Genomic DNA, 26,806 nt, shown 5'->3' on the forward strand with positions numbered 1-26,806 from the left:
TTTAGGATTTTAATTGATACAATTGAAAGGTTCGGGATTGAATTAACATAAATATAATGGGTTTAGAGATTTTTTTTTGTTAGTTCTTCCATCTGTGTTACAAGATGAAAATAAAAAAGAAACTTTCAAATTCAAATTTTTATAACTACTAATAAAAGAGCATACCTTTATGTGGCTAGTTCTCATGCACATGTTAAATTTGTTTGATGATATCACTTTTAGGATAAAATAAGAAAAATATATATTCTAGACAGATTTAAAGTGAGATAAATGGCATTTTTGGCTCAATGATATCATTTTTTAATTCACGTTTCATATATAAGTTAAGATGACAGAAAGGGTGATTCCTTAACTTTATCAAAATTACTCAGATTTAAATTTATTATCTTCTATTTATATTTTCGTTTAATGTATGTTTCACACGCAACGCGGGATGGTCGTTTGTCTCGTCCCCGTTAAGCAGAAAAGTACAATAATTGACTGGTCCAGTTGTCAGCATCATCGTCGTCGTCGTCATGCAAAAGAAAGCAAAAGACGAACCTTCTCGCGAGAAAGAATGGAGATGGAGTCGAGTCATTCACGACGGGATCGATAACGGCAAATATCTATCGCCTTCTGCGAGAAGGTGATTCATCACCACCTCTCCTCCGGCTATCTCCCTCTCAGGTTCCCCGCAAATAACGATCCGTTTCTTTTTGGTCCTTCCCATCATTTTTGAAAAATTGTTACACTAGTTTCGTGATCCTTGTATCGACCCATTTGAGATTTTGCTGCTCCCGTTTCGTATTATTGCTGCTGCATCGTATTTGAACCTTTTTCACGGTGATAAGGATAATTCATACTTAAAATTACCATAATTTTCTTAGTATGTAACGCAGGGGGTAACTGGCATGTCTTCAGTGTGATCACTGAGCAATAGTTGATAGGACCCTTCTGTTATTTGGCGATTTGGGCTTCTTCTGCTGTAATTCCTCTGGTACAATTTGCCAGTGGTTAGACGACTATGTTGAGATTTGGCGCCTTTGTACCGCCGATTGTAGTGGAGCTGTATGAAGATTTTATCAAAGATTGTTTTTACTCGATTCTTTTCTTAGGAGTGGTCCTATCAAGTGACCTAGAAGGCTCTGCAAGCATGTCTTGATCTTGAATTTAATACATCCTCTAGTGGAATAAGCAAAGCAAGATAATCGCATTCCTGATAGCAAAAAACTGAGTAGCTGTCTGCTCTAAGAATAAACGTGACCAATTCATCAAAGAGTAATGAGTCTTTATTCTGATGGTTGTGTATCTAGCAGTTACGTAACTCAGGGTGTCGTTAAAAGTAGGATTTGCGCTGGAGAACTGGGCTTAGTGAAGGGTTGGTTTCCCACTGCTGAAAATTTGCCAGGAAAACTGAATCTGTTGTGATATTCCTTCCTGCTTCTTTGCAGATATCGAAGGTAATGTTGTGACATTCCTTACTGCTTCTTTGCAGATATTGTGTATGAAAGACGTCCAAGCTAATTTATGTAGTATAGAGGAAGAGGATGTCTCCATTCATTCCCTCAACTGCCAATTTCACAAGGTATCACCTGCTCGTCCAAATCCCTGGTGACCCTTATTTGCTCTTATTCTTGGGAGGGATTGAAACGTTCCTGGGAGGGAGTAGTTGAGGTGGGAACTACTAAGGAGTACAAATCATGTCTGATAATACCCATCGAATGGAAAGAACCTACTCAATCCGGAGCCTTTCAAGCAGAGGAGGTTCTGGTATGCAGCAACTTCATCTACTGCAATTCCGTATGTGCGAGTCCCCATCTGTAAAATCTTCTGCATATGTCAATGTGCGAACGGCCAATGGTGTGTTAGCTCCTGTAATGTGATTTTTTATGGATTCAAAAGTTGCATCACTAGTGCAAATGATAGACTAATCCTTTGTTTCCGTATTTACCTGTTAAAGTTTTTTGGTCTTCCAATCTTTTTTCCTTGCATTCTTACAGAATTTTTGGAACATGGTAGAAATCACCAATATGCTACTCGAGATATCATAATCATATTGGAAGAATTGGGGTGGGATGGGAGTCCTCTTATTGTTCAGCAATTAGTGTATTGTTCTTTATACATTGCACTGGAACATTATCTCTCTAGCAAAATTGTGGCAAACTGTTTAATTAGCGATTTTCCTGCATGGTTTCTTTGATGCAGAGATGAATAGCAGTTATTTGGTGGAATCAGGATTCTTCGTGTCATCTTTCGCTGCTACTATGTTCATAGGTGCACTGGTAACGGTTGGGATCTTGTTAATCAGCTTGCTGATTGGGTTAGCAGTGATGTTGCAATCTTGCGAAAGTAAAAATTCGGGGGTTGTTCAAAGTCATAAGTTGATTGATAATCATAGAATTTGTGACATACATGCTCAGCATGCAGAGCTCAATGGCCTGAAAGCACATAACTGTCCTCCCTTTTGCGGGGATCTTGCAAAGCAATACATCAAAGGAGGTCTCTATGCTAGAGAATTAAATATCACGAATGCAGTGATTCAGAGTTATCTCGGTGCTGTTACAGCAGTAGATGGTGGTCTAGATGTGGTTTTAATGGATGCAGATGACATTTTATCGCTGCATCCACTTAATGTTGATCTCTTCACAAACAGGTAAGTTATCGTCAGTCCTGTGCTGTTTCTTACTATTGATCCATGCGAAGTGCCAACAAATTAATTCTGATCGCACGTCCAAGGGGCAAGGGATTGATGATAAGACTCTGATTGTCCATTTTTTTTCCTCTTTTGCTTCTTTGTTTTAGTCTCCTTAGGAAGTTCATTTTTGTAGTTATTGCCATATAGTGGCTCCTCACATCCCACCAGCAGCAGTTGCATCCTTCTTCTTTACCTAAGTTTCAGATTACCAACTTTTGAAGGTCAATCTAGGGAAGGGAAGTTAATGAGGCATCAATGTTTACACTCCTCCATCGAGTTCCTTGATTCTCACATTCTTTTTCATGGAACAGATTTGCCAATTTTGATAGTGAGAGCTTTGAAGAGTCAAATCATTTAAAGCAAAATTATCTCCTTCAATTGTATACGAAGTTGCAAGCAGGTGGGTGGACTTTGGTTTTCTTCTCTCGAAAATCACAAAGAGAACAGAATGTTGCCATGGAGATCATATATTCTGCAGGATTCAGAAGTTGGTATTCTTTGATTATGAGGTACTTCGGTTAATTCAGAGACAACTCTTTTGAAAATGAACGTCTTTTAGTGAAATGTTGGCCCATTATCTCTTAATATATTGTTGGAGTGTTGTGAATTTCTCCTTCATCATCCCTTCAAGAAAATGGAATATATTAGAAGTCTCATGTGGCTAATTTAGATCCTTGTTCATACTTGCACTAGTGATTACATTAGGCTCAATATATCTGCTTTGGGCCATGTTTATTCTTATGTTGCTGTTGTCTCATGGAAAAACGTTTCCACTCTCGAAAATTCTTGCTTCCAAGGTTGCATCCAAGCCCTTCCACATGTAGAAATGCTTCTGGGTGAGAAGGTCTTATAGACAGAAAGAATGTACATAATGGATCTATTAAGTGATCGGATTCAGCAGATCTGCCAAGCTCTTGAGCTGTGGGGTTGTGACATGACCATTTTCTCTCTCAGTTCTATGAAAGGCTAATTCTCCATAGCCTTGAGCCTTTATTTACTATTAGGTTGAATTGGATATGAATTTTTTCTTATCTGAATTAGTTTACTCTCTGACAGATCCGACGATGAACTGCAAATTGATAGCAGAACATACTTTTCCAGGCGAAGGGAAGCATTGGAAAAGGATGGTTTCCGAATCGCAGGCATAATTAGTAGCCACATGGATGCTTTAACCGGTCCTTTCTTTGGAAAGTTGATATTCAAGATTCCAAACCCAATTTGTTACCAGTATTCTTCGGCACACTGACATCCAAAAGAAGCAGATTTGGTTTTGCTCCATGGTGGATGATTGTTTCAAGTCGGTGATGCGTTGAGCGTCAATCCCGCTCAACTTAACCATGCCCAAACTTTTAATCAGCTCCAGAGTCTTTATATGGTGGGTGATTGCTGAAGTGATCAAATTTAGTCTTCGCCACATATAAGGAGAGTGGAGCACCTATCTTCTTCCATTGTTCATTTGTTGTAGTAGGGTTTTACGTCAGGGAACTCATACACGAATTCAAAACGGGTTGTGTGCTTGCTTTCGAAACTACGGATGAAGTCGAAGCTCTACGTCAACTGTCTGCTTCCTACAGGATTCCAGCAACTTAAATTGGACCAAGTGTGAATAATGTCACAGTCCCTAAAACTAGGATTTCGACCCCCCAAAAAAAAAAACTAGGATAAAGTGAAGTATGCACGACAGCCATTCCTCGAACATGTAAGATTCATCCTTTCTCCAAGAAGAAGAAAATTAAGTTGGATTCCAAGGGCCACGTCTTGAAAATAAGGGTCTCTGCGGCAATTCCTTTATAATATGCTATATTTGGAAAGTATGTAGACCTATTTCCCTTAACTGGATGTCCAGTGAATCCCAACAAAATGCAATTTGAATGCTAGATCATTCATTGGGTTCCTTTGAACTGGGGCTGGGAGGACTCAGGAGTACTAATTTCACTACCGGCGTGTAAGTAAATAGTCAAAACTCGGAACTAAACACGATAAGCACCATAAATCAAGAGGAACGCACTAGAGCTGCGAAATGACTTGAGCGATCAGGAAATACAGCAATTTATTTAAGGCAATATCAATGCAAGGGTAGGATTCTGACCGCCATCAGCTCATACAGTACATGACTTGCCTCATAACCGCAGGATTTACCTGCCAAATATACGAGATCCGCACCTGAATGGACAGGCTTACGACACCATTAGAAACTACGGTTTAGTATAAAAGCTCTGTCTAAGCCCTACCAGTCTTATATACTTACAAAGCCATAGTTCAGTAATACTTCTGGAAGCTAGAGAGCAACTCAATCGCTATCTCCTTACACAATCCTATTCCCTCAACGAGTTCTAAACCCAATCGACCTTTATCCTTCGGTCTACATTGGACCAATATGAACAATTTACATGAAGAGGCTCACTACAATTGCTACAGATTGAACTTCTAACAGCTGATCCTGTCGTTGCTCACAAAACAAAAAGCACGAAAGAGTTTGGTTGCACTTAGCCAATAGATGGATCAACTGACTGCAGGCGCTGCAACCATGCAATCCGCACGCCAGGCTTCTTCAGCTGTAGGAAGATTTCCCTATATTCCCTCTTCAGGAAGACCTCCAATGCAAACAAATATAGGTCACTTCCCTGCTCCACATCCTCCATCTCATCAAGACACTCGATGCATTCACCAATACTATAATTTAGTTTGTTTCTGCATGACGCAAGACTGGCAGCGTTCCTCCGCATGGTCGCAGTGCTCCTCGATTCAATGGCATCACTCAAGTGCTCCTTCCTCAGTTCCGATTTGGCAATTTCTGGCTCTGTGGTATGCACGGTTGAGGTGATTGAATTATTGGTTAGCCTCCTATGTTTCCTTGGAGGTTCTGGCTCTCCGGAGTCTCTTCTTCCACCGAAAAGGACTTCCAGCTGGTCAGTGAGATAAAGTTCTTTATACCGAAATTGTGCAGATTCCGGGTTTTGCTGCATTGGATACATAGCACTATCAGAAACTCTCTCCACTTCCACATAAGTAGAACACCTAAAATGAGCTCATTAGAATACCTGTATATAGTCATTCCAATCATCTTCAGTCGCACCAAATCTCTTGGTATTTGGATCCCATTTCATCCTACTATCACCAACCAGCTGACACCAGATTCTCCATTGCTGCTTAGTTACGTCCCAATGATTCTTCAATTGCTTCTTATCAAGCAAAAGACCAGTCTTGGGGTTAAATGATCTGATGACGTGTCTCCAGCCTTCCTTGGTAAGATACATCCTATGTTTATTACCCTTCAATGTCTGTTCTATGCAGAGATCAACAAATATCTTGTGACAATCAGGTGTCCACTTAACTTTTGGGTTGAGAGCCGGCAAGCACGAGTTTTGTCTACCAGTTGTTTCGCTGAATTTATCTAGGTCACCATCTGAACCACTGCTTATACAAAGCTCATGTACAGCCTCAATTTTGGGCACCTTCATTGTTCTGGCTTGACCTTCTGTTTGCAAGGGTGAGGTCACTGAACCACCTTTTTGCCTACGTTGAGTGAGAAGTCCTGCATCTTTCTTACTTATTGTTCCATCGAATATGATTTCCAATTTGTCTACAAACTGGAGTTCCTTAAACTGAAATTGTGCAGCTGCTGGGTTTGCCTGGGACAAATCAAGTAATGTATGACTTTATCTCTCCATTTTCCGAACTGAATGGAAAGGATAAAAGAGTTAATTAATTTTTGTACCTTGACATACAGAGCCCACTCTTTTTCACTAGCTCCAAACTTGTTGGAACTCCGGTCCCATTTCATAAAACCAGTACCAGTTAGCTTGCACCATACCTTCCACTGTTCCCTCATCACATCCCAGTGGCTCTTCATCTGCCTCCTATCATAACTAATTCCTGTTCTTTCATGAAATAGTTCAATGATATTCATCCATCCCTCTCTTGTAAAATGTGTCCCTGGCCTGTTCCCCCCATTAACCTGCTCCAGACAGAGGTTGACAAATACTTTATGGAGGTCTGGTGTCCAGTATGCCTTTGACTTTGGCACTGTATGTGATGAGCTCATCCACATATCTTCACCGCAGTTGTGATTATTAGCATGAAGTCTAGACTTCTTACTTCCAGCTGCGGCAACAGCAGGGAGTAAATTTCTCACTTCAGACTCATCATTGATGCTACGGACAACTCCATGGCCCCTTCATGGCCCCACTCATTCAAAAGAAGTAGGAAAGAAGATTCTGAAAACAGAAGAAACATATAAGAAAATAAGACTTTGTCAAGACATGTATAAGCAGCATAATCAATGCAAACAATGACCGACTTATAAAGGAACGAGAAGCGCCGACTGATAAAGACCAAAACTTCAGAGCACAGAATAAACACAGTTTCTACTAAATGATAAAAAAAAAAGGAAAAGGTACATTCCCATTCCCATGTGTGTGGGAATCTTGGCATGGACATGCCAAATGCAAGTGCATGGAAGGAGGAACTGTGGTTCAATTTGAGCCCAAGGAAAAAAGGGAAGGTTAAATTTGAAAATAATAATCGTTCCACGCAACTTATAAGTGTCCACATTGTTAAGCAGCATGTTCAACTAGAGATTCTAGTGTCGCCATGAATAAGGCACGTATAGTTTGCTAAGTATACTCTGCAGATATAATTTGTGAACAATGCTCTTCCGGAGCGCAGCTCAGTTATTGGAATCCAACACAGCAAACTGAATGCACTTCAGATCCTAACTTGGCACGGAACCTCTAGCAAATTCATTTAACGAGCAGAACTTATAAAACCCCAGATCACAGAGTAAAACCAATTCTCCGAAAGGATTGCATCGTTTTTGTGTCTTAAAAGACATTCTGGACACGTAGTTCCCAAAGTAATTTGAAAAATGGACACCCTCTCATTGTATTGGCCACGGCTTTAGTCAGAAATCTGAAAATCACCAGAAAGCACCCAAAAAACAACTATAACGAAAGACATATAGATTTAAACACGACACATTTGTCCAGGTTGCTCCAATTGAACACAATCTCTGATCAAGCAACTATATCGCCCGCGCTCGCTCTCTCTCGAAATTGGAATTTTACAAAATACACACAGACACATACACATTAGCAATCAAAACACAGAAAAGCTAAGATATTTTCCTTTCAATCATCGCATGCAAAGCAACCACAAACTGTCACGAGGGGAAGTGGTCTCCATTGAACTAGGCACAGATACGAAAAGCTGCACATCGCGAGCGACCTCATTGAGCATCGTCACGCTCTGAAGCTCCCAAGCAACGTCGTCAAAGACCAGAAACACGAGAAGGAAGAAGAGAATAACATACCCAAGTGAGTGATTCGAAAGAGCTCAATTTGGTTTGCTCGTCATGTCCTCTTCACATTTGAGACGCCAGAAAGAGAGGAGGGGCACCCAAAAGGGGAACTGAATCCGGGTTGTGAATGGGCTGAGTCGGATCTTCACCGGGATGTGGAGGCCCGTTACAAACTCGCCCGAATTCTTCGGCCGATCCCGTTCCGAAGAGTGATCCTATCTGCTAGATGGCCCAAGACATTGCTCCGATGATCAGTGTCCTTAAAATGTCCACGGGTTCTTCAGCGCTTTCCTGAACGGTACTCGACTTTTGGTGGGTGTGTTAAAGTTGGTGGACTGCATGCACTTATGTTTCTTCGTTAATGCAGCGAATTCACGCACAACAGCCGAGAGTTAACAACTGAACTTTACAGCTCACGTAGGCTCCATCAGAGCGGTAGAGAGTAGCGTGAAAGGATAACTAAGTTGCTGTGGCCCGATTGCAAATTCGATCAAAGCTCACCAGTCACAAATGAAATTTTCTCCAAAAGAAGTTGTTGAGGTAAAAGATAATCTGGTCGTCGATAAGCACACGCCTAGCACGTGAATGAAAACAAACGCGTGAATGACACGTGATAATGGACAATCACGCGCATGGCACGTTAGTTTCACTGCACGTGTGCCAGCTTATCGACAAAACATAGAGATTAACATATGTTAATCGGCATAGGTGTTCACCAATCCTACGTAATCAGCTGTCGAAATACAACAACGAACAGCCATTGATACGAGCATCAGCTGAGGGACATTGAAACGCCATTTTTGAAACATAAAATTGAAAAGACAGTTGAGGAGAGAGGCACATGTTTTTTGAGGGAACATTTACCTCTCAAAAGAAAAATCGTGGGACAGCCACTGTTACGAGAAACAAGTTCATAGGGCACTTCACTTATGGCAAGGGTAACCGTTTGAAAACATGTGTGTGAGACTTGTGGAAATATATAGGTACATGGAGGCAATCGATGGAAGTTAGTCGAGGAAATGCAATCGCCAGAAATCATTATAAGGAAGTCATTTTTTTTTTTTTTGGTTGAAACATTACCATAAGAAAAACTGCAATCGTTCATGCACAAATCAAACAAATTTGCTTTATCTTTACTTTCGTGTATCGCACTTTATCTTTCATGCTTTAGCTTTCAGATTCACGTCGTCGATTAAATTCCGACGTATCTCTGGATATAGTATCGTCGACTAAATTTCATTGTATTACTTTAAATTTCTGTACGATTTGTATCTATATGTTTCTGTTCAACTTGAATTGATTCTTGTTCATTTGTCTATTATCCTTCTCGTCCAGAGTTGGTCAAGAGACTGTGCCTTTCTTAACGAAAAGCCGATAAACGACTTTTCGCGAGCTATATTTCACCGCGGGAGAAATTTCGGGGACATAAAAGGACAAGAAGGCAATCAAATGGGCGACATGTTCCGAGGCAGGGAAGGAGAAGCGATGATGGACGGGAGGCATCATCGTGCATGGGAAGGCGCGTGGAGGAGAATGGTGGACTCAACTCCTCGAAATGGGTTGTCCGTTGTTTTGGGGGAATGTCATGCTCGCATGTTCCTTTTCGTCAAAGGACCCTGGCTCGGCTTTGCTGGAGAGCTTGGAGCCGAGCCACGAGGTGCTTAATGGAGCCGTGGTTTTAGAAAAGTCTTGGGTATATTTTCCGTTATTATTATTATTTTTTAATTCGTCTCCAACTCCAATCCATTTCTTCTCCGTTGCAAAGAGCACGGTCAGCCGGGTAGCTTCTTCTGAATTGGGATCGGCTGTCTAAGGGTAGGAGTGATAATCATTATATTTTCGGAAATTATTTTTGATCGATCCCGAATGAATTTCTGATAAAGAAATGCGTCTAATAACGATATAATATTTTTAATTTCGAAATAAAAATTTCGTCTGATAATAGCATAAAATTTATTAAAATTACTAGATAGAGATCGATAATCAGCGGCCGACGATATGGACGAGAGAGAGATCACACGCGAGGAGAAATTTTTTTATTCTATTTCTGTTTCAAAAATAGAAAAATAAAAAATTTACACTTCTCATTTATATTCTAGATCTATTTATGAAATAAAAATTTTATCGCAAAAAATAAAGAAAAATGAATTTGTTTTACCAAACGAATTTCTGTTCTAAATCCATTCTCTGGAATAGAAAAATAAAAAAAATCAAAATGGTTATCATTCGCGGCCCAAAACATACGTAGATGGGCGGAGCATAATTCATAAGTTAGGGTCAACCTTATGATATCCTATTTAGTTGATAAGTGAAATTAGGGACAAAACTACATTTCAATAGTGTTTTTACATAAGGTGGTTTAATGCACATCTGGGAGTGGGGACCCCCGCGGACAGAAGAAGAAGAAGAAGACAGAGATCCAAATGGAAAGCAGGAAAGCCGCGTCAGGGAGAGTTGGTTGAAGCAGATCGAGTGCGGAGCCATTTTTGCTTCCCACGCGACTTCACAAACGTTTTCCTCCTCCCCTTTTCTTTTCATTTCTCTCTCTCCTCTCTCTCTCTCTCTCTCTCTCAAAAGAGGAGCACGCCAAAAAGGAAAAAAAAAAGGAAAAGAAAATTATTACCACCATCATCAGCATCATCATCCACTTCGCTGCATCCGCTCTCCGCAAAAAAGAGCGACCCTTCTCTATTTCTCTCTCTCTCTCTCTGAAGATCCTCTTTGGCGATAAATCACTGTCGCCCAATTCTTCCTTTGTGTCCGTTCTGGTGCCTCCTCCTCTCTGTCTTCGACATTTCAGCTCGTTCGGGCTGAAAAAATCAATCCTTTACTGCTTCTTTTTGCCTCTGTTCCAGGTACCCATCTTTATTTCTTTTAATTTGTTGATGTTCATCTTACCTTTTCGAGCCAGATCTTGGTGCTTATGCTTCTGGTTCAAACCCATTTCACATGCATTCCTATGCCCCGCACATTGTTACTCGTTAGTCACATGATTTGGTCCTTCGGTCAAAGAACCTTTTCCCCTTTGTGTTTTTGGACGCTTCAGATCTTTTGTAGAGAACTCAATAGCATTTTTAGCTCTCTTTTAACAAAATCCAGCGACTTTACTTTAATTGTGCCAAGTGGGTTCTTGCAGCTGATTCGGATGTTCACATGTCAAGGTTCTTCATTTCTTTGTTCATGACTCTAGAGTGGTCATTTCTTTCGTCAAGGTTGATTAGAGGGACATTTTCCGTTAGAGGGCGGTGTTATATGATTCTCATTGTTCGCGCATTCTGATTTTAAGCTTGTTTTATCTGGAAGTACGGCTGTAGTTGAGGAAGCAGGAGTCAATTGATATTTGGTCGATCTGGTCTGCGGCTTTTGTTGGCAGTTGGGGGAAGTTGATTGACAGAAGAGGTAGATCTAAAGGATCAAAAGGATGTCATTTACCGGCACCCAAGTTAAATGCAAGGCTTGCAATAAGACAGTTTATCCTGTCGAACAGTTATCTGCAGATGGGGTTGCATACCACAAGTCTTGCTTCAAGTGCAGCCACTGCAAAGGCACATTGAAGGTGTGCCATTTTTTCATTGGCTTACAATCTCCGGTTTATGTTCGATGATACATTTACATGTGGATGTAATGTCTTTGTCATGTATATTCGGTAGACTTGAGTATAGAAGAAGAAACTTGGATAGTGCATTTATTTCAAGTAATTACTTAATGTTCTGTGCGCATTGAGCGAGTATTTGAGCATCGTGTCCTGATGGATGGAAGTTGAGTTTAAAGTATATGCCTTTGCTCTGTGCTATCCCTCTATTTATGACTAAGCTCACTCAATAATCCTTTTGGGAAAACGAAGTCAACGTTATATAGTCATTGTCTGCCACAGATTAGAGGTGCATTTTAAGGATAATGCAGCAAATGCATTTGCCTTATAAGGATCCGTGTCATGATTTCAGCTGAGCAGTTACTCCTCAATGGAAGGAGTTCTTTACTGCAAGCCTCACTTTGAGCAGCTGTTCAAGGAGACTGGTAATTTCAACAAGAACTTTCAGTCACGTAAGTCTTGTGCTTTATTAATGTCATGTTCTTGATGTGATTGGCCGGCAGTTGTTTAACACCACTTAATTTGCAATGATTCATGTTCAACAGCTGCAAAGTCAGCTGAGAAGTCAACTCCAGAACTGGTAAACTTCCATTAGATCACTTGAGCCAATTATGAGCGCATAAAACATAGCACATTATTATGGAGTATCATTGCTAGTCCATTTAATTTTGCAGACAAGATCACCCAGCAAGGCTGCTGGCATGTTTTCTGGTACACAAGATAAATGTGCAACCTGTGGCAAAACTGCCTATCCACTGGAGAAGGTACATTTTGCTTATCTCAAAGAGTCTTGATATGGGATGTCAATTATGAGGCTACCAGTTTGATAGTGATGCTTTCTATAAGAGTAATTTCACACAGAGTCCTAGTTTTCGCATTGTTGGTAATTGCATGTATTGTTGCACAGTTTTTATCTATCTTGTTCTTGAATGGACAGGCCTCTACCTTTGTCTGGAGGTTGTAATATTTATGGGTTTCATGGCTTCTTTTGCTTTATGCTGTGTCAGAAAAAATGTAGCAGTCCTTTCCTTACTGTGTTGCATTCTTGATATATTTGTATGGGAACATATTTGCTAGTCAAGCACTCGACAAGTAAAGGCATGATGTATATGGGGAGTAATATTTGAATGTGGAAACTGTGGTGGCACGAGTTCTCTCTATGATAATCTGTCCGTTTGATGAGGGAATACAGAAAGCATTGTTGTTACTCTATAGAGCTATGTCTCCCCTGAAATTCCCATTTTCTGTTTTCCCTTCTTGTAGAGCTCTGAAGCACCCATGTTAATTGCTTCCAAGGAAAAAGTTGTCGGACAGCCCGAGCAGAAACTGCTCATTTACAAATGTTAAACTTCTGCTTAGCACGTGCCTTTCTTGCAATCGATTTCACATCAGTGTAACATTGCTTCTTGTAGAATGATTGTAGGTGCTCGAAGTTGCATTTCAACAGCTTTCTAGTTGATTTCTTTATTCCTCTGCTTCAATAATTTTTTTTTCTTTTTGGGTTTTAATGGCTCAACTTATATTCCCTAAAGGAACTGCGTGGCTAACTCTATATTTATTGAAAAAAAAAATGCAGGTAACAGTGGAGAGCCAGACCTATCACAAATCATGTTTCAAGTGCTCTCATGGAGGTTGCCCCATAACCCCATCAAACTATGCAGCTCTAGAGGGCATCTTGTACTGCAAACACCACTTTTCCCAGCTTTTTAAGGAGAAAGGAAGCTATAACCATCTCATCAAGTCTGCATCCATGAAACGGGCGGCAGCGTCAATTCCAGAAGCTTAAAATGACCTTGATTATGATGATTCTTGTGCGGTTATTTGGTCGTATTGATGTGTGCCTTTTGTTTGTCTAGCTTGATCATCTTGTGGAGGAGCTAGTGAACTTGGTTCCTCCGTTTCTGCTTTCCACAAATCCAGTGACAAGCCCTTTATTACATTGTGATGGATAATATGCAATTCCGAGTCTGAGTTTGTGAATTTTGACATTTTTATTTAACTGCAGATATGAATTTTGGACATTTTCTTGCAGTTTGCTTCTCGTTTGCAAACTTGTGCTACTGAAATTACATGTCTTATTTCCCTTGTTTTTCCTGACATACTGTAGTTTCCCAGACGAGCAGCAAAGTCAGTTGAGCTGCCTTTTCCATGGCTACTTGGTAGTAAAGGATGACTCTCTAATGTTATGAAAGTGATAACCCGACTAGTTGGAGCCTTGGGTTATAACTGATTGTTATGAAAAACTGATGGCAAATTCAATAATATGGACATCTGAGTTACATTGTAGATAGAAATGGCTTGAATCATCGAGGCTGTCATCACTCTGAATCATGCGTCAAAAGTTCGGGGACAAGACAGAATTGGCCACTCCCAACCAGTGTATCACGTGCATTCGGTGAAATTCTCAAAACTCTATCTGGGGAGCATTTTAAGTCCTTTCAACATTTCCACTTAGTCTTCAAAGGCTCGCATGAAAACTATTCTCATTCTCTTATTCTGAATTCTGGAAACAAAAAAGGATGAGAATCGTGTTTGGTAACGTAAATAAATTTGATTCTGATTTTGTTCCCAGAATCGGTTTTAGAAAAAAAATCCAGAAAAAAAAAAGTTGGTTCTCGAAAAAAGAATCACTTTATGAATCACCAAACAAAATGAAGTCTCATATTTGTTACTTTTCCCTCTCAATTCTCTCGTCAATTTTCTTTCAATCTAATAAAAATAAAATAAAATAAAAATAAAAAAAAATTGGAAAATTTATAAAAAAATCTCAAAAAATTTAGAAAATCCCTAAAGATAGAATAAGCTTATATTAGGCTAGTTTGACCTCATTTTCATAAATTTAGGCCTAAATTTCCTAAATTTTATAGATTTCACTCTTCCGCAAAAAATGTCACAAAAGATGATGGCATCCAACATGTGGATGATAACATATATACTCGTAGCTGTGCGTCACAAAATGTAAATATTTGCACGTAGAGCTGAAGCTAAACACACACTTGGATTTAGGACGGAAGCTGTAAAATGATAGTGAATAACTTGTACTTCGTATCAAGGAGGATAATTTATTTTTATTTTTTTGGTCAGTGGATAATTTGATTATTAGTTTGCTACGTTTGTATGTATTTTGGACAACGCAACATTTAAAGAAAAAAAATAAGTTTTTAATATGGGAACTGTCTCATGCTTCAATCGAACTTCAAACATAATGTATTAAAATTTGTGTTTCAATTATGACATTCTAAAAAAATAATATATTTTAAATTATTTTAGTGTGCATTGGAAATTAGTCTTCAATTTAGAATGAAATTTTATACAATAACTACATAGTTATTTGACTAAAATGAAAAAAATTAAGAAGAGACAGTTTTTTGAAATAGAAATTTGTGCAGTTGTCAAATGCATTTCTATTCCAGAAACAGAAATTTTGGGCAGTTATCAAACGCATTCTGATTCTCTAAAACTCATCTAAGAACGAGAATAAAAAAGGTCATTTTAATCGGAATCAATTTTTTAGAACAAAATGGTTACCATACGCAGCCCAAACATAATTAACTATGCTGCAACGTTTCCACTGGACCACATTGTCCGAAAGAAATGAGCAATTCAAACATAAATGAGCAGACATAATTAAAATCACGATCTCCTTTCATTAGTTAATCACTGTAAGAAACGTCAATAACAGATTGGTTGTGTTGATACTCAATTCTACAGCCTCTATAAAAGAATATAAAAGAAAATGATGTATCTCCACAACCCCAAAAACTGGAAACATAAGAGACAAATCATTCACTTATTGAATTTTCTACTTTGGACTAATCTTGTCTAATTGTTGCTAACACAGTGGAAACCACCTCCAGGCTTCCAGGGGGGAAAAATAGAATGATAGGCGAGACCTTCACCAGCCGCTAGCACAAGCCCAACTTGCCTCCACTAAATCGCCCAATGCTGGAAAACAAATATAAGGCTCTTAATTCTTCAGCGAATAATTATGATTTGCTCCTCTTTTTGGCTTCACTGTAGAGTATAACTCCTAAGACCGTTAAGGAGTAGCCAAGCATTCCTGTGACAGACACAGGATTTCTGAAAATCAAGATTGACACCACCACTGCTACAGCGCCCTTTGCATTTCCCAGCACCTGAAAGAACAACCAATTCTTAGAAACTCTTCCGTTCAATCCTTTTGGCCATTCCAAGTCCAATCAACATCACTTAAAGAATAAATAAACATCACGAAGGATGGTTATCCCAAAACCTGACAACATCATTAAAGGATGTTCGTTATACAAGGAAACAACTTGTTCAAAGTAAAAAATACCAATAAGTCGACACAACTCCCCTGCCCTTCCTCCGCTAATAAAAATAGAGGAGAAAAGGAACATGTACACAAAATTACTGAGTGCGAATAGAGAAGGCAAATCCCCTCCACCGAATATGATTGAACATGCGACACATATGAGTAGATATCTATATACTCTCAAAAGAAAGGGATAAAACCAGAAACACCATTTGGCCCAACATAACTTACTTCACTGACCAACAATACCTATATATAGCCCAAGAAGTATTTAAAAAGCAATACCTTAGATTGACCATAGCACTGAGAAAATGCTGCTCTTGGAACTATCATTTAAAGGTTAAAGATTCCGCAACATTTGAGACATCATTTTTATCAGAACCAGTAAAATTCAGAGTGAACTATAAGATGCCAAACTGCCAAATTCATCGATATCCTAGAAGCATGTCAGGCCATTGGGAACAGAATTAGCTACACAACCATAGGACCCTTACACAACAACTCCTCCCTAGTTATATAACATGTAGCCCCCAATAGGACAAGTTCCTCCATGTCAAGCTTATGGTCAGCCAACAACTCCATTTCCTATCAATACATAATTGTCAAGGACCTCCACGAATTAAAATTCTCCTAGGTTCAGTGGATAAACAGTCTCCATAAAGTAATCGGCCGATAATTATGGGTAAATCACTTCTTTATTCCCCTCAGATAGGGTAGTCAAGTCCACTTAATCGATTGCATAAAAAACCAATACTCTTTCTCATGCCTCTGCATAGTGTTTATCTAGGATCAATCTATACCAACAAAGGTACAAGTGCGATAATCTGATGATGCACAAAGATATGAATGCCTCCTAGACTTTTTATCTGGACTTCAATAGATCCTTTACAATCCAACACAACGTTTTTGCACTAACGACCTCTTTCTCCTTTTCAATTAGAACAACATTGAACAAGAGCAGAGGTAGCCAATATCTAAACTTAAAACTAAAAAATCCATATCAAGAAGAAATTTGTACCTGGAGAGTCAGAGCACTGGTATGTTTTGTGACCAAAAAGTTGGTCAAGTTGACAAAATACGCAAGTGATGAATTGAAAAGCAGATACCAAATGATCCTAAAATCTTCTCTTGCCAAAGCTAGGGTAATGCCAACCACATTTTCCTCCATGATAAGTGTTGCTGGGAGGAGAAACACCACAGCTATGGGAGCCATGTATAATAGCAGATTCATAGAATTCAGCTTCTCCCTGTAAAAAAATTTCTCTCGCCTTCAATTATTTTTCAACTACTCTAACACAGTGCAAAATGCAACACTAGGAAACGGAGGGACCCGCACAAACAGGACAGAAAGAGAAGAAAAGCAGCAGGGTCGGGGGTTTTTTTTGGGGGTGGGAGGAGGAGTTTAGAGAGAGAGCCTACCCTTCAGAAGAAAGGAGGATCCCTTGCAGAACAGATTTCAATGCCCGTGCTGCAGTAGCTGCCACACACATGATAAAGCCAAAGAGATGGAAACTTGGTTCACCCTGAAGCCATATGGGACTAAGATTTATGAGTATTAAGATGATTCCACTTAAACAACAATGTTCATGACAGAAAAGAGAAGATCTACAAATTTATAGCTTTCAAATTGAAGATTGCAAGAGTAATAAAGGCCATGAGCATTTTAATGTTAGTTTTTATTGGAGCAATTTGTTCCCACTAAATAGGTAAAGCCAATCTGAGAATCTCATCAGGAAATGGAACACAAATCTTTCACATTAGCAAAAAGCTCCTCATAAGTCATAAGCATATCCCATTGCTTGTGGAAAAGAGGCCTCTGTCAATAGTATCGGACAACATCACGAGACTTTATGCAAGTGGGGACCATATGTTGTTGCTATTGCTGTTTATTGAAAGGAATGAAAATTTTACTGGCTGGGACACAAGACAAGAGATAAACATTGAGCACATTCTGCATCCATCAAATCTCCCTCTCAAATAGCAACTTAGCACTATAATGGTAGCATAAACTTAGACCGTGCTTCCACATATGACAATTTGCATTTTGGCATACAAGCAATGTATAAACACGAATCACCCCTAAATCTATTTACCTATTCCCTTCTCTTCTATTTGCCAAGTAAACCGAAAGAAGGAACAATAGAGAGACATCTCTATAAATAAGTGAATGTCTTCACATCTAGGACTATAAGTTAAGAGAAAAACTGTGCATGTAATTTTGATTAAAAACCATAATCTATCTGTTTTTCCTGCCTAAGCAAGATTTACAGTGAAAAATCAATCCAGTGACTGATCCCTCCCTAACAAACTACCGAAGTCAAAAGAATGACAACAGTAAAGTACCTCTAACAGCCAACAAGAAAAACCATAAATCTATAGCAGAAGCAAGAATAGCTCTTGATCCGACACAGCCTTCCTTATACCAGAAACTTCCATTGTGCTATTTATCCCACCTCTCATAATCAGAAATTCAAAATCCTCACCATCTGAAGAATTGCTGCATAGGCTACCTGACCCCACACTAATTGTTTTGGTATCTACTAACTACTAACATTTTCCCACAACATAGCAGATATCCAGATGATGCACTCCATCCTTTTGCCAAAAAAAGAAAATGCAGCTCGGGAACTTCAGCTATATAATCACAATACCCACGTAATTTATCACAATTTGCCATATGCAATGAATTAGATAGCGCAAAAATTGGGTAAACATACCCCACTGGCGATGACAACCCCGGTAACCACAGGAACCAGAGTTATATACGTAAGCCAAGCCTCCCTCTTGAGCGTCATCAGATAGGCGAAGACCGCGGTGAAAAAGGGCGTCGTGGCCCCGATCGCCTGGTTAAAGGACACGGGCAGGAACCGGAGGGAGATGTTGCCGAAGACGACCGACACGCAGAACACGAGGCTGAGGGCCGTGATCTTGAAGAACTGGACCCTGGATCGAATGGTCTGCATAGGGACCATCTTCATCCACGCGATGGCGATGTAGCTGAGCAAGGAGCAAGCGGTCATGTGGCACATGGTGAGGAAGATCGGGTACTTGAACCCATAATTGCTGAGCAGGTACTTGTTGAGCAGGAGGACGCCGATGTTGGACGAGTACCACGAGGTGACGAGCCCGATCGTGAAGAATCTGCTGGTGGGCTTCATCGTGGAGGAGGAGGAGAAAATCGACTAATCGTCGGCGGTCCGGGGGTTTGGATGAGGTCGGGGCTCGCTAGATCGGCACCGGCAGGAGGATACGGCCTTGTCGATCGGAGCGAAGAGATCTGAGTAATGTGGGATTGGAGAACACGAGGACGAACGAGCTACGAGACCCCATGAATCTCTGAACAGAGTTTCATGAGAGAGAGGAAGAGACAGAGAGAGATTGAGCGAGCTCCAGAGAGATAAAACCAGGTGATGGATGGCGAGATTGGTGTCAGAAAATCGAAGGATTGACGACGAAATGCGCGTTCCTCTGCAGACAGATTAGAGGGAGGGAGGTGAAGCAGAGGAAGAGGGACGCGTTTAGGAAATGGATTGTCGTCGTTGATGAGTTTAATTAATTGGTCATTTATTCATTTAATTTTATGATTTATTTTGGAGATTTAACGGGGTTCTCTTTGTTTATGTTTTCGAGGGTTTTTTTCTTTTTTCTTTTCTTTTCCAATCATTTACATTAATTAACTTGCATATATTCGGGATCCAGCAAAAATTAAATGCTGCTGACATTGTGGAGGTATTGGATGGAGGTGGCGTGTGCAACTCAAGAAAAGTAGGAATTGAATCGGATCGATTACGACTAGTATTCAAGAAAGTTTGGCGTGCGACGTGCGCTTAGAGGGGGGCCTTCATGCTTCGAATCGCCAAAAATCAAGATTCTGATTGAATTAAGAAAAATTACCTCCCCGAAAACTTCAAAGTGATCAGATAATATAGATTCACGTCATTCCGATTTCATATTCGGGATTGAGATGTATCGAAGTTCAACGCACGAAACTGAACCGCTATTTTGTCATGCGAAAAGGACAATGCCGACTCGTTCGTTTCACCTCCCGAAATACTCATAGACCGAGTCCACGAGCCAGGCGATTAGTGGCGTTGATTATGCGGCAAGAGAACAAGTCGTCACATGGCAATGGTAGGTACAGCCTAAGAGAGGGGAGGATGCGTCGCGTCTAGTGTTGTAGAGGAGAGAATCGTTGACCTTTCGATGTGCGAAGGTGCCGAATAACTGAGAGCGGAGGTGCTTCCGCACTTCAACAGTTTGACCAATCGCGCCTTTAGTCCGCCCGGGGCCATCTAGTATAAAGAAGCTTCGTCCTTCCATAATTGATATCGGATTTCCAATTTATGAGTTCACATCTGTTTGGTGTCCTCCTCCAAGACATGCTAATCAAGTCGACATATGGACTTCACATGGTGCCCACCATGTGTTTGTACTAATTGCCGCCGGGTCCGTTGTTTTTCGAAATTAACATTTGCATTCTCCAGTCAGTTCGATTTCTTACTAATTCGAAATTTAAAGAACTGTCCTAATTAATGAAACAAAAGAATTTCCGTCAAGACTTTGTTTTACAGATTCGTGTTCATTGCCATCTACGGTGGACATGTCTTTTTAGCAGTAGATCTACGTCAAGCCTTGTTGGCTCTGTGAATCGCAGTTGACCTCGCTCGTCGTAGATCCCCAGTGTCTCTACTTTATCAGCTTGCTTGCGTAGCTAAATTCCTTTCCTTTTACACTCAGGAACTCAGCTTTAAAAGCATCAATCTATTGACTTCTTCACATGCTTTGTGTGATGAAAATCTTAAGCACAGATCTCAATTACCTTTTGGCCAAGTTTCTAGTTGATCAAGCAAACGACTAGATTTCCCCGCTTTCCTAGCTTTGCCACCCAAAGAGCACCTAATGAATCGCGACTTGCCAAATTTACTAACATTATCGTGCCGAAGTAGTAAAAGGGGTTCACCAAATCTAAAAATGCCGAAGATTGCCCACAAGGGAAAGGCCACACGGTGATTGGGATTCTTTCAACTATGCCGTGGACGGCTTTGAGGATCATCCACAGTAGCCCTTCATCTTTTTGGTGATCTATATACCGAGAAAGCTTTTCCTTTCGGAATGGGATGAATAGAAGGTTATATGGTGATAAGATCTGTAGTCTTTTAACTATACCAGTCGAGGAAGAGGATCGAGAAAGTGAGTACAAAAAGGAAAAGCACAAGAAAGGTTCTGCTGCTGCTATTTCGCTGAATAGCCTGGGCCAGTTCTTTGTTCCCAAGCTGCACATTTGTGGTAGCTTCCACTGCCTATTAAAGAACCAAGGAAGTAGAAAAAAGAGTAAGTGACAACCAGTTGCATGCATAAACTATGGGTGACATCTGACATGGGATTATACGATAATGTGATTGGAGATGAGTTCCGATGTCTTCTGTAATATTCACTTAATGCTGTTTATAGAGAACTTATCCCGAGATCGTTCTCTGAACAACTACAGAGAAGATATGCAAATTGCAACTCCAAAGGTTGAGGAAAGGAGACGTTTTTCATATAGAACTCGTCCTCCGCCACATTAACCACCAATCTAAATGAATTGCTGACAGCTAATTGAGACGCAGGACAGGATAAAGCTACAAATGACATCAAGTGAAAGCTGAAATGGAAATTTTCAGTGTTTGGACATTAAGAAATGTTTCCATATATGTGTTTTGAGGATGAAGACGAAATTAAGAAGTTGATGGCCATTCTGTGAAGTGTAACTGAGAGGCACGCTAATGCAGGACATCTAGACTATTAACTTGATATAACAAGTCTCTTTTGTAAAAAGTACAATAAGATCCTCTTCACAAAAAGAAGAAGAAGAATGATCATTTGGTTGGTCTAGGAAAGTACTGTCATAGAATAACTCCAGAAGCACTCCTCAGATTGAATAACAAATTTGAAAAATTATTTATCAAGAAGCTTTATCAATAGGCTCTTAGCTTTCGTGAATTTCTTTATGAATGGAATAGCCCATAGAAAGTCATAATGTGGTCAATGAGACAAGAAGTGCCATTCAACAAATGTGTTGTCTCTGCTAATGCTATAAATCAGCAGGGAGATTGAGAATAGACACATAGCTTTCTAATTTAGATTGCAGTCTAGTATTCAGGAAACTATTCTCCCCCCTCCCCACAAAACATAGGAGACATTATTGCACACATCTAAATACATCTAGATCGTTCAATCTAGTGGGTCACCAGCTTTCCACATTGAAATACCTAATTCAATATTCAGATGGATACATCCAACTATTAATTTTTCCCTCAAAGAGAGAAAGGGAGGAAATCTACTAGAGGGAAGAGAAGTTCGAACAACCTATTTGGTTTAGACGTCAACTTCTCCAATTTGAACATGAGTTTTACAACTTTTGACTGTCACCTAATCGACATTCATGATTAATAGTGATATAGTTGCAATCAAATCTAAAGATAGCACATAAGCAGACCAAAATTTTGTTAATTACAAATTTAAATGAATCCTTGTTGTATACGCCATCAATAGAGATATTATTAAAACCAATACCTAGTAGCTGCTCAGGTTAAGCTGAAAAACTCAAATCAAATGGCAAATATATGTGCGGGCACAACACACTCTAGACACTAGGGGGAGTAAACCATATGAAGAACAAATGTGCGAACCAGGATAACAGATAAGACGGGGCAGAAAATGATACGTACTTCAATCCAACTAAAGCACACAAGAAACAAGGAATGAAAGAAAAGTTCTCACCTGCTCATATAGATGCTCTATCTGCTGAGCTTGTTGCAGCACATGTGTAGAAATGAGGTGATTCAATGCAGACATTTCCACCATCTTTGTTTCCGTTTGTTGGGCTGCGTCTAGAAGGCTCGTCAACTCAACCTGAACAATACATATACCAGAACAGAAGTCTGAGTGCCTTGAACGCTAGAATAAAATAACCAATCAGCATTATTAATAATCAGTTATTCCCAGGAAAAAAGTGGATTGTGTGATTACCTGAAGGGCACGGGTCTCATCATCCAACTGTTGTTGCTGGACTCTCAGATGCTCACCTGGAACTTCGTAAGACTCTTTGAGTTCGACATTACCATTTAAGTTATCTACTGGAATGGAACTGGCAGACTGATTAAGTTTTCTTCTAGGTGTCACCCTATTAATAGCATCCTGGAAGCGTATGGCTCTTAGCCGATCAAACTGTGTAGTGACAGAATGAAGCTTCTCACTTAATATCAATACCTACAGTACAAGAGAGTAATTAACCGCAAAATTAATCTGCCAGCCAATGTATGTCCCACACCACAGAAACCAGTGTAAACTTGAATATCCTAATCAAATCCGACAAGAAAACCAGAAGTCGTCTCTTTCTCTCTCTCATAGAAACCAGAAAAAGCAATTCCTCTGACCAAGGATAGGAAATTCATACCAAAACAGTGAAAAGTAATTTCACTAAATGTTTTTTCTATGGAATCTAAAGACCTAAAGCATCTCCAGCCCCACTAAATTACTATTATAGGTTTTGATCTAAATAATGTTAGAGTAACTGAACAATTATTTTCCTTAGAAAACCATGCATAGTGATAACATTACCAAAAGATGCATAAAAGATAGAATTGCCTCACCACTCCCTGTTTGTGTGCTATAGTATCAGCATTAGAGCCATCAGCACTAAGGCCAAGCCATCCCCTCAACTTTTTTTCCTCCTCTGTTATGCTAACTTGCAGGATATCAATCTGTTCTTTGCAAGTTTTGATGAAAGCAGTAACCTGCAACATGTCATTCAATTTTTTTTCCTTTTTAGAAAAAGGTTAATAATTAACTCGCTGGTCGATGAACTCTGAGGATACGTTGCATGTGAAAATGAAGGAATAGGCAATCAAAGCAAGGAGATGGTAGATTTATTAGAGAGTTTGAGCGCACTGATCATACAAAGATCATCAGAGTCACGAGATTGCTACATTTCCAGAATTAGTCAGAAAGATAATACATCGACAATAGAAGTCTGGAGAATCTTGAAGCATTTCAATGACTTACTTCATGTTCAATGCTATCTCTCTCCTGTTCTGTGGTGCGGAGTGGGTCCACGTAGTCCTTCCTATGCTTCCCCAGAAATTGTTCCAAAGCTTCGATGCTTTCAAGCTGCATAGAGAATAAGTCGAGACAAAAATATACTTAGCAAGGCATTTGTTCCCACCTCCTCTCAAAGGAGAAGAACAAAACAGTCAATCACTAGACCAAATTGCCTCAGAGTTACATTATGTAAAACGAATCAGCAATAGTGATTAATATTTATTTCAGTGATGAGAGTACCGTTTTTAGTGCTGCCTTGGTGAAAGCTGATCTTTCCCGCTGCTTGTGGATTATGAAAGATGCCATGGTAGCAGCCAGCTTGGACTGTTGAAGGCATTCAAACACCAAGTCAGTAATAAGAATCACAGCAAGTAAATAGAGGATTGACATATGCATGTCCTGCCAAATACTTCTTTTCTGCACACAACAGAGGTGTAGACATAAAAAAATAAAATCCAAATGGTAACCAGACCTCATTATATCCCAAAGACAAAGCACTCTTTCGCACTGCATCTTTGAAGTCCTCGGTGCGATCCCTGATCTTGGCCATTGTGCTCACTAACTGGTGGCCAATTCTGCTGACCCGGACTCACCCAAGAGCTCTCAGAAAGTCATTCACAAAACAGAAAACCTCGGCACCCTTGAGCAAGAGAGATTTATCAGAATTTTGCACCACTCGACTGGGTAACAAAACGTAAGGTTCTTATATTCAACAGTGTGCAAGAAAAGCAACCAGCAGAGCTTCCAATCCAGCAACTCCACAATTAACTGGTTTCAAGTCCACCACATAATACAGAAGTAGTGACAGAAAATCAAAATGTCTGCTATTTTTTGGCTGAAATTGGGTCCAAAAATATATATCAAAAGCTTCAAAATTATTTCCAAATGTTTGCAGAGGCTCTCCTCTACTAAATTGAAGCATTGAGGTAACAAAAGCATGGAAAAATCAGTATTGCCCTTACGACCAATAAACCCTCTGTCTGCAAAACCGTCTCAGGGACTTTCTATGTGCTCAATTACACTGCATTTCTATAGAACCTGCAGATCCTAGAGCCTATACAAACCAAAGATATCAGCCCCAGTAAGTTTCTCATTCGAACGATATAAAGAATCTCCGTGAACTCCAGAATTGATACTAATCTAAGAATCATGCATATCATGCTCCGAGGGAGAGTCTGCCGGTTCGTGGGTTTCGATTACTAGTCGAAGAAGAAATTCAGATCAAGGTTTCGTTTGGTAGCGTTTAGCCATCAACACCCAACATGACCGGAAAAATTTCTGTCAGACCTAACGAGCAGAGGTCCATTGGGGTCCCGCAAATTCGGATTGGATCGATCAGGTTTGGTGAGCGATCGACGGTAGAAAATCACGAGCTCTCGCTCACATATCAGAAAACAGAAGCATTACACGACAGGAACTAACAGCGTGATGGTGGTGACAAAGCTCCCATCGATCGGAGATGGAATTTTGAGTCGACGGCCGCCAGCGCCGAATGGAGCGGCGAACGGTGGCGGAGCAGGAGCCGAGGGAAGAGGAGTGTTGCCAGAATCGGCGTGGTCGATCTTTGACTGGTGGTAGACCCCGTTGAGCTAATATATTTACCCTTCAAAATTTTAATTTAACTTAACCAAAGTACATATTATTTTTCTTCTAAAATACTAAAAAAAAGCGTAAAAAGATATTTGAAAAATTAGTAACGGCGTGAGAAATTAGAGAAACCTTCACGACGTGTATGATAGCACTTCTAGAGCAAAAATTCATTTAGTAATGTAACTTCATTTTTCTACTTTTTAAATCAAAAATTTGTTTAATTACGCAGCTTCTTTTTCCTATTTCTGAAGTAATTTTTTACTTCAGAAGTTATTTTCAACCCACTTTCAAATTACTTCTCTTTCAAAAGTAAAAATCTTTGGATATCAATATTTCTTTCACTTCGTCCTAACTCTCTCTTGCTTCGGCCTCTTATCATTCTCAGCGTCTCTCTCTTTATTTGATGTGAATCGATCTCTATACTCACTTGAGTCACTTCCACCACGCCTCTACCATTGTCGCTCACCGCCACTATCGATCATTGCCTGTCGCCCTGCTGGGTCACTATCTTCGATTGCCAGAGTAAAAAGTAAATAATAATTTTTTATTTTCAAAAAGTAAATAATATATTTTTAATAAAAAAATATTATTCATCATTTTTCGTATAAATTATGAGAAACAAATATTTTATGATTTAGTTAAATATAGAAGTATTTAAATAATACGAGTCGAGTTGGGTGCGGGTCATTAAATTTGTACTCCATGAAAATGGGTCAAAACTGGTTAAATGGATAAATACGGTCGGATCATATTCAACTCAACCCAAACCCGACTCTACCCACCCGTTTGACACCTCTAGGTGAGGAAGCACCTAAACTACCTGTACTTTTAGCATGGATATATGAGCTCGACCATCGTATTCATTGATGCCTCATAAAATTGGTCCCATACGTAAATCCATCAGTATTTACATTTCACTTTTCTCCAATAACATGCATTATAGGTTATGATCAATAATTTCTGTAAAAAATATTGTGTTAATAATGTTTTAAAAGTAGAAATTTTCAACTGTTACCAACGAATTTCTATTTCAAAAGCGAAAATGTTGTCCTATTATTAAACGCATTTCTCTATTCAGAAATCAACTTTTGGAGCAAAAATAAATACTCAACTTTTGGTCATAAATTGATTTTTGAAACAGAAGTTTTGTCATGCATGCCTTTAATGTTCGAATGGTTTCGAAAATGTTAAGCGTTCAACATTAAATACAAGCCAAATGTCTCGTAAAATTTTTAGGCTAAATTTGTTTTTCGGAGAATGTTTTTCCGGAAAATA

General features: G+C 39.6%; 5 protein-coding genes across 14 annotated transcripts; 2 read left to right on the plus strand and 3 right to left on the minus strand.

Annotated features, from left to right (window-relative positions):
• Positions 1–478: 478 nt before the first annotated feature.
• Positions 479–4,121, plus strand: LOC115743667 (uncharacterized protein At2g39920). Of its 2 annotated transcripts, none has more exons than XM_030678555.2 (5): positions 479–625; positions 1,475–1,749; positions 2,185–2,632; positions 2,986–3,183; positions 3,731–4,121. In XM_030678555.2, exons 2-5 carry the CDS (start codon positions 1,680–1,682, stop codon positions 3,918–3,920), a joined length of 906 nt encoding a protein of 301 aa, XP_030534415.1. In that variant the 5' UTR covers positions 479–625; positions 1,475–1,679; the 3' UTR covers positions 3,921–4,121. The 2 variants fall into 2 exon arrangements, with proteins under 2 accessions (XP_030534415.1, XP_048135499.1); XM_048279542.1 differs by lacking the exon at positions 479–625 and adding an exon at positions 648–666.
• A 740-nt stretch (positions 4,122–4,861) lies between these two features.
• Positions 4,862–8,296, minus strand: LOC115743664 (L10-interacting MYB domain-containing protein-like). Of its 2 annotated transcripts, XM_048279536.1 has the most exons (5): positions 7,986–8,296; positions 6,859–6,891; positions 6,393–6,828; positions 5,716–6,306; positions 4,862–5,634 (listed from the first exon to the last, which is right to left on the minus strand). In XM_048279536.1, the coding sequence occupies exons 3-5, from the start codon at positions 6,723–6,725 to the stop codon at positions 5,161–5,163; spliced, it is 1,398 nt and encodes a 465-aa protein (XP_048135493.1). In that variant the 5' UTR covers positions 6,726–6,828; positions 6,859–6,891; positions 7,986–8,296; the 3' UTR covers positions 4,862–5,160. The 2 variants fall into 2 exon arrangements, with proteins under 2 accessions (XP_048135493.1, XP_030534407.1); XM_030678547.2 differs by having other exon boundaries at positions 6,393–6,891.
• Positions 8,297–10,403: 2,107 nt separating this feature from the next.
• LOC115743740 (LIM domain-containing protein WLIM2b) lies at positions 10,404–13,586 on the plus strand. Of its 3 annotated transcripts, none has more exons than XM_030678668.2 (6): positions 10,404–10,828; positions 11,277–11,529; positions 11,918–12,017; positions 12,108–12,145; positions 12,240–12,329; positions 13,142–13,586. In XM_030678668.2, the coding sequence occupies exons 2-6, from the start codon at positions 11,395–11,397 to the stop codon at positions 13,349–13,351; spliced, it is 573 nt and encodes a 190-aa protein (XP_030534528.1). In that variant the 5' UTR covers positions 10,404–10,828; positions 11,277–11,394; the 3' UTR covers positions 13,352–13,586. The 3 variants fall into 3 exon arrangements, with proteins under 3 accessions (XP_030534528.1, XP_030534527.1, XP_030534532.1); XM_030678667.2 differs by having other exon boundaries at positions 11,282–11,529; XM_030678672.2 differs by having other exon boundaries at positions 10,405–10,828; positions 11,282–11,529; positions 12,111–12,145.
• A 1,606-nt stretch (positions 13,587–15,192) lies between these two features.
• LOC115743729 (probable sugar phosphate/phosphate translocator At3g11320) lies at positions 15,193–19,403 on the minus strand. The gene is made up of 4 exons (XM_030678654.2): positions 18,577–19,403; positions 17,279–17,382; positions 16,878–17,106; positions 15,193–15,701 (listed from the first exon to the last, which is right to left on the minus strand). The coding sequence occupies exons 1-4, from the start codon at positions 19,015–19,017 to the stop codon at positions 15,552–15,554; spliced, it is 924 nt and encodes a 307-aa protein (XP_030534514.1). The 5' UTR covers positions 19,018–19,403; the 3' UTR covers positions 15,193–15,551.
• A 1,547-nt stretch (positions 19,404–20,950) lies between these two features.
• On the minus strand, positions 20,951–25,509 carry LOC115743766 (syntaxin-81). Of its 6 annotated transcripts, none has more exons than XM_048279539.1 (9): positions 25,425–25,495; positions 25,204–25,258; positions 24,414–24,543; positions 24,182–24,265; positions 23,906–24,010; positions 23,494–23,637; positions 22,871–23,110; positions 22,622–22,753; positions 20,951–21,159 (listed from the first exon to the last, which is right to left on the minus strand). In XM_048279539.1, exons 3-9 carry the CDS (start codon positions 24,489–24,491, stop codon positions 21,016–21,018), a joined length of 927 nt encoding a protein of 308 aa, XP_048135496.1. In that variant the 5' UTR covers positions 24,492–24,543; positions 25,204–25,258; positions 25,425–25,495; the 3' UTR covers positions 20,951–21,015. The 6 variants fall into 6 exon arrangements, with proteins under 6 accessions (XP_048135496.1, XP_048135495.1, XP_048135498.1 ...); XM_048279538.1 differs by having other exon boundaries at positions 24,414–24,526; positions 25,205–25,258; positions 25,425–25,489; XM_048279541.1 differs by having other exon boundaries at positions 24,414–24,526; positions 25,230–25,258; positions 25,425–25,483.
• Between the last annotated feature and the right edge of the window lie 1,297 nt (positions 25,510–26,806).

The sequence above is a fragment of the Rhodamnia argentea genome, chromosome 5, assembly GCF_020921035.1.
Source record: "Rhodamnia argentea isolate NSW1041297 chromosome 5, ASM2092103v1, whole genome shotgun sequence".
In the NCBI taxonomy this organism is placed as follows: domain Eukaryota; kingdom Viridiplantae; phylum Streptophyta; class Magnoliopsida; order Myrtales; family Myrtaceae; genus Rhodamnia; species Rhodamnia argentea.